The following is a 13,787-nucleotide window of genomic DNA, read 5'->3' as shown; positions in this document are numbered from 1 at the left end:
CTCAGGTTACCTTGCAAATACTCTGCAGGAAGGTCTTTGTATTAACTTGATTAACATCCTCCTTTCTTTCCCTTTGCCATGGTGCCAGGATTCACCCTCTTCTCTGCTCCGCATCCGTTTTCAGGCATTGCTGTGTTTGCTCCATAATGTCATCCCAGGGTTGCTCATTTAAAAGCCCGTCACTCCATGAATGGCTCCGAATCAGCTATTTGGAAAAATCTCTCCCCATTAAAATCCTGTGCCCATTTTCTCTGATTAAATCTCATCTTTGCTTAGCTTCCGCCCTACAGTCAAGGTGGAACGTATTGCTGTATATGCATGTATTTGACTAAGTTTCTCAGGGATCACTATGTGTGTGTTAAGGGGAAAACACCTGGTCAATTGCAACTCATAGTTGAGTAATTAGAACAATCAAGGATAACAAGCTTGAACCACTCCCTGAATGGGGTATAATAACTTGGAGAATGTTTGTTTCAGAACTTACTCGGAGCCTACTATGCTTGTCTCCTTACACCATTGAAGAAATCTCCAAAGAAGATGCATGAATATAATGCAAAGAACTTTATGTGAGTTGTCGAAGGCTTTCATGGCCGGGATCACAGGGTTGTTGTATGTCTTTCGGGCTGTGTGGCCATGTTCCAGAAGCATTCTCTCCTGACGTTTCGCCCACATCTATGGCAGGCATCCAGTTCAATGTGTTGTCGAAGGCTTTCATGGCCGGGATCACAGGGTTGTTGTATGTCTTTCGGGCTGTGTGGCCATGTTCCAGAAGCATTCTCTCCTGACGTTTCGCCCACATCTATGGCAGGCATCCAGTTCAATGTGTTGTCGAAGGCTTTCATGGCCGGGATCACAGGGTTGTTGTATGTCTTTCGGGCTGTGTGGCCATGTTCCAGAAGCATTCTCTCCTGACGTTTCGCCCACATCCATGGCAGGCATCCTCAGAGGTTGTGAGGTATGGAGAAAACTAAGCAAAGAGGTTAATATATATCTGTGGAAAGTCTAGGGCAGGGGTCCCCAAACTAAGGCCCGGGGGCCAGATGCGGCCCATCGAAGGCATTTATCTGGCCCCCATGGCACAAGGGCAGAAGGGGGCTGGGCTAAATGACCCAAGGGGTCTCTTCTTCTCTTACAACCCTATTATTATTATTATTATTATTATTATTATTATTATTATTATTATTATTAACATTGAGGCTGGGTGGCCATCTGTCAGGAGTGCTTTGTTTGTGCTTTTGGTGCACAAAGGCAGAAGGGAGTTGGACTAAATGGCCCAAGGGGTCTCTTCCAACCCTCTTTATTATCATTATTATTATTGGGTTGTTGTATGTCTTTCAGGCTGTGTGGCCATGTTCCAGAAGTACTCTCTCCTGACGTTTCGCCCACATATATGGCAGGCATCCTCAGAGATGCCATAGCTGTGGGCGAAACATCAGGAGAGAGTACTTCTGGAACATGGCCACACAGGCCAAAAGTCATACAACAATCCTGTGATCCCGGCCATGAAAGCCTTCGACAACACATTATTATTTATTATTATTATTAACATTGAGGCTGGGTGGCCATCTGTCAGGGGTGCTTTGCTTGTGCTTTTGGTGCACAAAGGCAGAAGGGGGTTGGATTCAATGGCCCAAAGGGTCTCTTCCAACCCTCTTTTTAATTATTCTTATTTTTGTTGTTGTTGTTATTAATTATTATTGCTCGGTGGCCAACTATAGTCCGGCCCTCCAACGGTCCGAAGGATCATGAACTGGCCCCCTGTTTAAAAAGTTTGGGGACCCCTGGTCTAGGGTGAGAGAGGTCAGTGTGAATGTTGTGTAGTTAATCACTTTATGTGAGTTTTGTTGCTTCAGATGGACTGAGCTATTTTGAAGCCGGAGGTTTTCTGTGTTTAATTTTTCTCCTTGACTCTGCTACTTCAGAGTCAATTTTGATTATTTTTTTTTCCATTTTCCTGGCTTGTTTCTTTTGCTCATTGTGGAACATATTGCGATAAATGGGGGAAGAGCTTTGGGGAAAGAAGAGCTGACAAACAGTTGCTCTTTCGTGTGCACTAAAAGTCAACGTGAATCATGAAAATACAAAGCGCAGGCGAAACAAGAGGAACAGAACGGGTGGGAAGGAGGCGAGAGGGAGACATACAGTCCAGAAAACTCACAGCAACCCAGTGATTCCGGGCATGAAAGCCTTCAACAACACATTGAACTTAAAGCATACCCATTGATCTACTCACATTTCCATACAGCCCAGAAAACTCACAGCAACCCAGAGATTCCTGGCATGAAAGCCTTCAACAACACATTGAACTTAAAGCATACCTATTGATCTACTCACATTTACATACAGTCCAGAAAAGTCACAGCAACCCAGTGATTCCGGGCATGAAAGCCTTCGACAACACATTGAACTTAAAGCATACCTATTGATCTACTCACATTTACATACAGCCCAGAAAACTCACAGCAACCCAGTGATTCCGGGCATGAAAGCCTTCAACAACACATTGAACTTAAAGCATACCTATTGATCTACTCACATTTACATACAGCCCAGAAAACTCGCAGCAATCCAGTGATTCCGGGCATGAAAGCCTTCAACAACACATTGAACTTAAAGCATACCTATTGATCTACTCACATTTCCATACAGCCCAGAAAACTCACAGCAACCCAGAGATTCCTGGCATGAAAGCCTTCAACAACACATTGAACTTAAAGCATACCTATTGATCTACTCACATTTACATACAGTCCAGAAAACTCACAGCAACCCAGTGATTCCGGGCATGAAAGCCTTCAACAACACATTGAACTTAAAGCATACATATTGATCTACTCACATTTACATACAGTCCCGAAAACTCACAGCAACCCAGTGATTCCGGGCATGAAAGCCTTCGACAACACATTGAACTTAAAGCATACCTATTGATCTACTCACATTTACATGTTTCCAACTTCAACATCCTTTGGAGAGCTTCCCATTTGACAGGGAAAAAATTACTCCTCTGTTGTTCCATTTTTTTTCCCCACAGCTGTCCCGGTTTCTCTGATGACATCCCACTTTTGTGCTCAAATCTCTCAATTGCTGCAAACTGTGTTTCAAAGTGCATTCAATCAACTCAGTAGTGAATGTGAGAGGAAAGGCAGGAGTTAAACATTTCCAGTTGGTGTTTTGTACCTTCAAGTCATTTCTGACTAACAAATGACCCTAAGTCAGGCCTTGGCAAACTTCGGCCCTCCTTCCAGGTCTTTTGGACTCCAACTCCCACCATTCCTAACAGCCTCAGGCCCGTTCCTATTCCCCCTCAGGTGCTTAAGCATGTTAAGGTCTTCGATAACTGATTTACAAGATCTTTGTAAATACAGTAGAGTCTCACTTATCCAACACTCGCTTATCCAACGTTCTGGATTATCCGACGCATTTTTGTAGTCAATGTTTTCAATACATCATGATATTTTGGTGCTAAATTCGTAAATACAGTACAGTAGAGTCTCACTTATCCAACACTCGCTTATCCAACGTTCTGGATTATCCAACACATTTTTGTAGTCAATGTTTTCAATACATCGTGATATTTTGGTACTAAACTCGTAAATACAGTAATTACTACATAGCATTACTGTGTATTGAACTACTTTTTCTGTCAAATTTGTTGTATAACATGATGTTTTGGTGCTTCATTTGTAAAATCATACCCCAATTTGATGTTTAATAGGCTTTTCCTTAACCCCTCCTTATTATCCAACATATTCACTTATCCAACATTCTGCCTGCCCATTTATGTTGGATAAGTGAGACTCTACTGTAGTTCTGGCGCCTCACCAAACTGCAGCTCCCATGAATCCGTAGTACTAGGCCCTGACAAAGTGGTGTCAAACTGCATCATTTCCACAGTGTAGATGCGCCCAAAGAAGCCCTCGACGACCACGGAGACCCATCAATATTTACAAGTAACTAGAAACAGCAGCACTGCTGGAGCTGTTAATGGAATATGCCTTCAGCCAGGCCAATTTATTTAAAAGCAGAAACATGGATTCTGCCAATTTAGAGACGGGGAAGAGAAATGAAGAAGACAGGCCAGGACATTATTTCCGCGGCTGTTATTCATTACGTTAAAAGGCACAGAGGCGGAGGGTGGTGGTTCTCTTCCCCCGTGGGCTTAGGAAGTGGACAAGCTAGGCAAACGCCAAGGAACCATCGCCCAAAAGCCAAGAGACCGCATTGCAATTTCATCCTAAATGTTGTTTGTGTTTGCGGCTATAAATAAGCCAGACCCAAGGAATGGAAAGAAGTCAAAAGCATTGATTTTGAATTCATCTCGGCCCAAAAGTGATTACACAATTGTATTAAATAGATGAGGCTCCCAATGTTTGCTGATGGAAGGGTGGACCGCGTAATGATTCCTGCTCAGTTATGGTATCCCTTCTGACGCTTTTCCTGATTTTTGCCAAGTCCCATTAATTCAACAGTGTAGATGCACCCAAATGTTCAGCAAATGAAAGGGTTTCCAAAGGTGTTGTCATAGGAAGGCTTTCATGGCCAGAATCACTGGGTTGTTGTCTGGCCATGTTCCAGAAGCATGCTCTCCTGACGTTTTGCCCACATCTATGGCAGGCATCTTCTGAGGTTGAGGTGTCTGTTGGAAACTAAGTAAGTGAGGTTTATATAAGGGTTTATATAAGGGTTTCTCAACTCAAACTACAACTCCCAGGATTCCATACTGTTGAACCATGGGTGCAGGGGCGGTTCAACCGTTAGGCGAGCTAGGCACCATCCCCTGGCGTGGCCTCCGCCCAGGCGTGGCCTGTTCTGGCCTTCGCCCTCGAGGCCAGGTCTCCAGGCTGCCTGGCCATGTTCCAGAAGCATTCTCTCCTGACGTTTCACCCACATCTATGGCAGGCATCCTCAGAGGTTGTGAGGTCTGTTGGAAGCTAGGTAAGTGGGGTTTATATATCTGTGGAAAATCCAGGGTGGGAGAAAGAGCTCTTGTCTGTTTGAGGCTAGTGTGAATGTTGCAATTGGCCAGCTTGATTAGCATTTAATGGCCTGGCTGCTTCCTCCCTGGGGGCATCCTTGGTTGGGAGGTGTTAGCTGGCCCTGATCGTTTCCTGTCTGGATGTCCCCTGTTTTCAGAGTGTTGTTCTTTATTTAGGCTTTTCCTTCATCCCTCCTTATTATCCAACATTTTCACTTATCAGTGATTGGTTTTGGGGGGGGGGGGAGAGGCGCCAAAATTCAGTTCACCTACACTTGAAAATTACCTTGGGCCGGCCCTGCATGGGTGTTAAAAGCGGTATCAAACTGCATTAATTCAACAGCGTAGATGCACCCAATGTTTAGCAAACGAAAGGGTTTCCAAAGGGTTTCTCAACCCAAACGACAACCCCCAGGATTCTGTACTATTGAGCCGTGGCAGTTAAAAGTGGCATCGAACTGCATTAATTCAACAGTGTAGATGCACCCAATGTTTAGCAAACGAAAGGGTTTCCAAAGGGTTTCTCAACCCAAACGACAACCCCCAGGATTCCATACTATTGAGCTGTGGCAGTTAAAAATGGTATCGAACTGCATTAATTCAACAGTGTAGATGCACCCAATGTTTAGCAAACAAAAGGGTTTCCAAAGGGTTTCTCAACCCAAACGACAACCTCCAGGATTCCATACTATTGAGCCGTGGCAGTTAAAAATGGTATCGAACTGCATTAATTCAACAGTGTAGATGCACCCAATGTTTAGCAAACGAAAGGGTTTCCAAAGGGTTCCTCAACCCAAACGTACTATTGAGCCGTGGCAGTTAAAAGTGGCATCGAACTGCATTCGTTCCACAGTGTGGCTCCTCCTTGTTTTATTTTTGGAAGCCTGAGAGCATCATCTGTGCCGTACATAACAAGGTTTTCCTCTCTGCAGCTTTTGAGCTCTAGTCTGTCGTTGCTTGTGACCTTGCTCCGGAAAAGAGCCGTCATCATCATCATCATCGCCAAGGAAGCAAACCTGGCTCTTATGCAACCGAGCCCTCCTATGTTCCCTGACAGCAACATGGTTGGGTTTATTATTATTTTATTTTATGGCGGTGACAAAGTCGTTGCCATGGCAACGGGAGACGGTCCCGCCAAAGCCTCTTCCCGGGGCTGTTTCTCCGGGACCGGGACTTTGTCCCGATGTAAAAGAGCCTAATAGATTTTAACTCGATCAGCGTGAAGATAAATTAGGTTTCCCGATCCCACGGCGGGGAGGAGCAGCCCATTAGAGCTCGGCTTATTATTTATTTACGCAGGAACCCGCAACCTATATCGCGCCGTCCTCGGAGGAGCTAAATTAACGTTTTTGACTGAGTCAAAAGCTGTACTATCTTTGGGACTTGCACGGGTCTGAAGCAGGAAACCACCCACGTTCTTTGCTCCTTTGCAAAGCCATAGCCAGGCGGATGCTTTCGCTCCCCATCAAGGTTCTTCTTAAACTGTGGGCAATTCCCTAAAATTAGAAATAATGCTACATACAGTGTATAGCTGGGCCTTTTAAACTATCCTCAGATGCAATGAAAATGTTAACAGGCATCCTTCAGGGTGCTTCCAGATGGTAGAATTGATGCAGATTGGCAGCACTTTAACTGCCATGCCTTATTATTATTATTATTATTATTATTATTATTATTATTATTATTATTATTTCATTATGACACAGCAAACAAGATAGACATGCTGGATTTCATATCACAAAGTCACAAGTCGAACACTTCCCAAGTGTCTAGGACTGTGCAATGTATTATTATTATTATTATTATTATTATTATTATTATTATTATTATTATTATTTCATTATGACACAGCAAACAAGATAGACATGCTGGATTTCATATCACAAAGTCACAAGTCGAACACTTCCCAAGTGTCTAGGACTGTGTGATGTATTATTATTATTATTATTATTATTATTATTATTATTATTATTTCATTATGACACAGCAAACAAGATAGACATGCTGGATTTCATATCACAAAGTCACAAGTCGAACACTTCCCAAGTGTCTAGGACTGTGTGATGTATTATTATTATTATTATTATTATTATTATTATTATTATTATTTTATTATGACACAGGAAACAAGATAGACATGCTGGATTTCGTATCACAAAATCACAAGTCGAACACTTCCCAAGTGTCTAGGACTGTGTGATGTATATTATTATTATTATTATTATTATTATTATTATTATTATTATTATTATTATTTCATTATGACACAGCAAACAAGATAGACATGCTGGATTTCATATCACAAAATCACAAGTCGAACACTTCCCAAGTGTCTAGAACTGTGCGATGTATTTTCGGATGATGCGCGCAGATCCCAGCAGGGTGGCCTTTTGCAGTTATTATTATTATTATTATTATTATTATTATTATTATTATTATTATTATTATTATTATTATTGTGTCAGAAGCGAATTGAGGCAAGTCTTCAAAGATGTTGCCCAGAAGACACCCAGATATGTTACCACCCTCATGTCTCTCTCATGTCCCCATGGGAAGCTAGAGCTAACAGACAGGAGCTCATCCCTTCAGGTCAGCAGTCCAGCCGGCACAAGGGTTTAACCTATTGACCACAGTGGCTCCCGCCCCAATGTTATGGAATCGTAGGAGTTGTACTTATACTCGCTTCTTTGCCAGAGTTTTCGGGCGTTATCAAACTACAACGGCCAGCATCTCATAGCATTGAGTCATAACAGTTAAACATAGCACCAAACTGCATTTGTATACAGTGGAGTTGAATCACCCATTAACAAAAAAAGACTTGCAAAACTGAAAGAAAATGGGAGAGTATTTGGGCAAGTTTACCTGCTCTGCCCTTTTCTTTCATATTTTACCACTAAGGCTTTCTGGGGGCAGCTGCTCTATAGCTTGCCTGCTGTAGGCAGGCATCCCATTCCTTCCAGTTGGAGCTTCATTGCATTGTTTACTGCAGACTCATTGGATAAACTTGCCTAACTGCTCTCCCACCCAAACACTTTTTTAAACGCATAGCTCTATGTTTGGCCAACAAATTAAAACCTCAAGAAAAGTAGTCTGGTGAAAGTATTGGATTTTGAAGTGGTCCCTAGAAAGTTCAATCTTTTTTTCCCCTTTAACTAATGCCAAGCTTACTTGGCTTTGCACAGATGGCATTCAACACGTTGCGGCCTCTTTGGCACCAACATAAGCCACTTTTCCCCTTCCTGACTCTGAAATCCAGCCCAAGAATTTCCGAATATAATCCCTTGACTTAACTGGTCTTATAATGCCACGATGCACTCATCCTTTCGAGGCCTCGAGATCTCATGGCTGGAAAAGGCACCCCGTGTGTGTCGACTGCCTGGCTTTCTTGCCGCAACTTTGCTTATCAATCCCAGGATTAATTTCCTGTCTTGTTTCCAGAGAGAGGCAGCGGCTGCCGCGTCTGTTTGCTAAGCCACAACAGCGCCTGCTGCCACACCGGATCCGTGCCACGGGGATAAATGACTGGTGCTGTGGCTCCCAAACCTGGGAGATGCCGAAGCGTGTGCCTGGCTCCTAATTGGCTTCATTTTTCACCCTGGCAGGCAACATTTCCCAGACAGAGAGCCAGAGAAGGAGAATATGTGCCTTCCTACCGTTAATGGGGGAAGAGAGATAGGCGAGCACCTCCAGCCCAGGCTATCTTTTCGGAGAAGGACATGTTCCAACAATCTTTCTCTTGACAAAGGTAATTAAACATCCTGGTCTCGGAAACTAAACAGGGTCAGCACTTGTCAGGGCTTGGATAGGAGACTATCATTAGGAACACAGGTGCCCACACCTAGGCTTGGCATTAATAATCGGGGATCTTCTTCAACCAGGCTTTGCATTAAGAACAGAAATCCCTATACATCGGCTTTGCATTAATAATCAGGGATCTTCTTCAACCAGGCTTTGCATTAAGAACAGAAATCCCCCTTTTCCAGGCTTTGCATTAAGAGTAAAGGATCTCTTTTAAACAGGCTTAATATTAAGAACAGAGATCCCTATACATAGGCTTTTCATCAATAATCGGGGCTCTCCTTTACCCAAGCTTTGCATTATGAACAGAAGTCCCCATACCTAGGCCTTGCATTAATAATCAGGGATCTCGTTCAACCAGGCTTTGCATTAAGAACATTGATCCTCATAGCTAGGCATAACATAAATAATCGGGGGTCTCCTATACCCAGGCTTTGCATTAAGAACAGAGGTCCCCATACCTAGACCTTGCAGTAATAATTGGGGATCTTCTTCTTACGTGTGCCCATGAACCCAGAATCACCCTGAAGAATGATGCACCACTCAGCTTCGCAGCACAAATAACACAGGAACTTTTACTAAGTCCAAGAGATTGACAGAATAATGATATTTACAATAATCACTCTGATTGCTTACAGAAATCAGCAGTCATAAGTAGTCCTTTTTTAGTCCAGTGAAGATCAGCAGCAAACAAGGCCTCAGAAATAGTCAGGCCTCTCTGAGTACACAGTCATCTTCTTTCCAGCCAGTACTCAGTAGACTCACAAAGAGAGAGAGAGAGAGAAACCTGTTCAAACTGGTTCTCCAGCAGCAGGACAGCGACAGTTGCAAACTGATTCCCAGGGCCTTGCAAACTCCAGAAGCAGGACAGCGACAGTTGCAAACGGATTCCCAGGGCTTTGCAAACTCCAGAAGCAGGACAGCGACAGTTGCAAACTGATTCCCAGGTCCTTGCAAACTCCAGCAGCAGGACAGTGACAGTTGCAAACTGATTCCCAGGTTCTTGCAAACTCCAGCAGCAGGACGGCGACAGTCGCAAACTGATTCCCAGGTCCTTGCAAACTCCAGCAGCAGGACGGCGACAGTTGCAAACTGATTCCCAGGTCCTTGCAAACTCCAGAAGCAGGACAGCGACAGTTGCAAACTGATTCCCAGGTCCTTGCAAACTCCAGAAGCAGGACGGTGATTGTTGCAAACTGATTCTCAGGTCCTTGCAAACTCCAGAAGCAGGACGGCGACAGTTGCAAACTGATTCCCAGGTCCTTGCAGACTGCAGCAGCAGGACAGCGACAGTTGCAAACTGATTCCCAGGTCCTTGCAAACTCCAGCAGCAGGATGGCGACAGTTGCAAACTGATTCCCAGGTCCTTGCAAACTCCAGCAGCAGGACGGCGACAGTTGCAAACTGATTCCCAGGTCCTTGCAAACTCCAGCAGCAGGACGGCGACAGTCGCAAACTGGTTCCCAGGTCCTTGCAAACTCCAGCAGCAGGACAGCGACAGTCGCAAACTGATTCCCAGGTCCTTGCAAACTGCAGCAGCAGGACAGCGACAGTCGCAAACTGGTTCCCAGGTCCTTGCAAACTCCAGCAGCAGGACAGCGACAGTTGCAAACTGATTCCCAGGTCCTTGCAAACTCAGCCAATTGGTTTCATGCACTTGATTTTCCAGTTACACGCATATAGTATCTTTACAAACCAAGACAGCTACTAACCAGCTGCGCCACAACTTAGGGCTTTGTAGGTAATAAACTGCACTTTGAATTGGGACCGGAAATTTATCGTCAGCCAATGGAGCTGCTTTAGTTATGGGTATGGTGTGCACCAAGTGCAGTTTCCGAGCCGTCTTCAAAGGCAGCCCCATGCAGAATGCATTGCATTAATCCCGTCTAGTTGTTACTAAGTCATGGAATACTATGGCCAAGTCCGGCTTCTCGAGGTTCTGCTTAAAGAGAAAATTCAGTCCCAGAGGTGGAAGAAAAGGAGAGACGGCTTCCTACGCCATAAAGAAAAGAAGAGCAGGTCAACATGTTTTATTCAAAACGATCAACAGCACCGACATGAAATGAAGGTCGGCTAAGTCTTGCATGAAAGGAAACACGAAAGCATTCTTTCTGGAGAGCGCTTGAAGGCTTCTTCCAAAACACATCCAAGGATTGCTCCTTTTGGGTTGTTTTTTCGCCTCCCCTTTTTGTACCATTTCCAGTTTTTGTGGCCAAATATAGATCTGTGCTTCTTCCTTTTTTTAACGTGCTGCCGAAGCAGACTTATGTGCTTGCCTCCCTTGCGCAGTTCCCACATGCTCACCGGGGGATTCTGGAGGCAGCACCGTTTGCATTGGCCTCTTGAATCAGCCAGAGAAAATCCCACTCTTTTCCCAGAAGAAACGCTCTTCACGGCATTGTTTGCTGCGGGTGCCAGCCGGCATATGTGCCATGCGTGTGGGTGAAGAATGTGATCCCAATGAATGCGCAACTGAAGCCCAGGAATCAAATAGTCATCAACAGCCAATTCACCTTGAGGTTCCTATAGAACCAAAGACTATCAGGAAATGCAAATCAAGGCTTATTCCAGTTTAATATAGTCTTCTCTATGGCTCCAAATGGTGAAGGTGTCATCCACTTATCTGAACCATTTTTATTGCTGTTTCCAGGTCTCGCTTTTCAAAACGTTCCATGTAGAAATTTGCCATGACAGGGCTGAGAGGGCCATGGGTAGTCATTCCAGACATGAAACAATCAGGGCCAGCTAACACCTCCAAACAAAGGACAGGAAGAAGCCAGGCCTTGAGGCCACAGAGCCATCAAATGCTAATCAAGATGATTAATTATAATATCCACACCCGCCTCCAACAGACAAGTTCTTTCTCCCACCCTGGACCTTAGGATAAAGGTAAAAAAATTTCTCTGACATTAATCGTGTCTGACTCTAGGGGTTGGTGCTCATCTCCATTTCTAAGCCAAAGAGCCGGCATTGTCCATAGACACCTCCAAGCTCATGTGGCCACTGGCATGACTGCATGGAGCGCCGTTACCTTCCTGCCGGAGCAGTACCTATTTATCTACTCACATTTGCATGTTCATAGACACCTCCAAGGTCATGTGGCCATGGGCATGACTGCATGGAGCCCCATTAACTTTTCCGCCAGAGCAGTACCTATTCATCTACTCACATTTGCATGTCCATAGACACCTCCAAGCTCATGTGGCCACTGGCATGACTGCATGGAGCCCCGTTACCTTCCCGCCAGAGCAGTACCTATTTATCTACTCACATTTGCATGTCCATAGACACCTCCAAGATCATGTGGCCACTGGCATGACTGCATGGAGCCCTGTTACCTTCCCGCCAGAGCAGTACCTATTCATCTACTCACATTTGCATGTTTTCAAACTGCTAGGTTGGCAGAAACTGGGGCGAACAGCGGGTGCTCACTCCACTCCCAGATTTGAACCTGCGACCTTTCAGTCTGCAAGTTCAGCAGCTCAGTGCTTTTACACGCTGCACCACGGGGGGCTCTTACCTTGGACCTTACACACAGGGCTGTAGCTGGGGTGGGGTGAGGGTTAGGGGTTCACCCCGCCCCGCCCCGAAATTTTCAGGTAAAAAAATACCTGGTTTACTCATGAATTTTAACTGGTTAACCAAATCCCCATGCTAAGTCTATGAGACACAAAAAATTAATAAGAGTCCCTCCAGGCACTATTTCAAGCAGATATTGACAGGTCTGTAGCTGGAAGGGGGGGGTTAGGAGTTCAACCCCCTCCCCCCGAAATTTTCTAAACCCCCCTCCCCCCGAAAAAAAATTCTGGCTACGGCCCTGCTTACACAGATCTGTCAACCCCACTTGCCTAGTTTCCAACAGACCTCACAACTGCAGATGTGGGCGAAACGTCAGGAGAGAGTGCTTCTGGATCACGGCCAGATAGCTTGAAAGACTCACAGCAACCAAGTTGAATATATTTTCAATTTCTGATCTCTAGAGGGTGGGGGGTCACCTCTATGGGAGTTTTGAGGTCCCAATTTGATTGTGGATGTGATTGACACTCACCTCCTAAAACTATCCTTGCTTTGGGGTGTCTTGAGCTTTGCTTCTTCTGGAGGGAGGAGGCTGTGCTCTGGCTTTCTCTCTCTCCTCCCATTTTAAGAGGAGGAGGAGGAGGAGGAGGAGGAAGAGGAGGAGGAGGAGGAGGAGGAGGAGGAAGATGGGAAGGCGCTCCAGCAAGCAGGCTGCTGAGGCTGAGACGTTTGGCCCCCCTTAAGCCCACCCCATTGAAAGGCAGAGGCAAAAGCAGACCAGGTAAAGGGGAGATAGTAGGGTTTGGAGGCAGAGGAAGATGCTAGAGATGCTTGGATGTTTGGATGCTTGGAGGGATGTCGGAAACCTGTTGGAGATGCCGGGTCTCTTTTATCCCGCCATCGCCTCGCTTCTGGAAGGCATCCCTCCTTCATTATACATTTCCAAGCAAGGCAAGGGTCAGCTGTGGTCAATATTGGGGTCTGGAAGGGGGAAAGCTTTGGGATTCTGGGCTGGAAAGGGCTTGCGGTGGAAGTCGGGGGAGAAAAGCTTGGGAAACGCATATATATTAGGAAGCTGTGTCTTGTTTTGCTCGTTTTTCTGATCTATTTAGAGACCCATGGGGGAAAAAGGGGATTGGATGTGTGTTTTTTTCGAAAAAAGACACATAGAGAGATAGACTTTTCCCCTATTGCTGGCCATTGCAAACCAAAACAACACAGCGACGCTTGGAAGCATTGTTCTCAGTGCTTTTGATGGTGCGTCTCAACAGCGCCCCCTGGCGCCCCCAGCGGACTCAGGCAACAAATTGCACATTTGCAATCAATATATGTGAGTCTGTTTCTCCAAGACTGTGCTTAGGAATTGTGGGAATTGGAGTCCAAAACACCTGGAGGACCAAATGTTGGGAAGCCCTGCTCCAAGAGTACGCCAGGCATGGGCAAACTTTGGCCTTCCCTCCAGGTGTTTTGGACTCCAACTCCCACAATTCCTAAC

At 45.2% G+C, this 13,787-nt stretch overlaps 1 protein-coding gene across 2 annotated transcripts in view; it reads left to right on the top strand.

Annotated features, from left to right (window-relative positions):
• The first annotated feature begins 505 nt into the window (after positions 1–505).
• slc29a4 (solute carrier family 29 member 4) overlaps positions 506–13,787 on the top strand; it is a 29,604-nt gene continuing 16,322 nt past the window's right edge. Inside the window, exon 1 of one of the 2 annotated variants that reach the window (XM_008121729.3) lies at positions 506–566. In XM_008121729.3, coding sequence (XP_008119936.1) covers positions 538–566 — 29 coding nt within the window. In that variant the 5' untranslated portion in view covers positions 506–537. Of the gene's footprint in view, positions 567–12,946; positions 13,074–13,787 lie in introns of those variants that run through there. The other variant, XM_003228166.3, reaches the window with a different exon arrangement.

Source organism: Anolis carolinensis, unplaced genomic scaffold (assembly GCF_035594765.1).
Source record: "Anolis carolinensis isolate JA03-04 unplaced genomic scaffold, rAnoCar3.1.pri scaffold_13, whole genome shotgun sequence".
NCBI classification, from domain to species: Eukaryota; Metazoa; Chordata; class Lepidosauria; order Squamata; family Dactyloidae; genus Anolis; species Anolis carolinensis.
The sequence above is the reverse complement of the archived record's forward strand: the minus strand, read 5'-3'. Positions and strand labels throughout refer to the sequence as shown.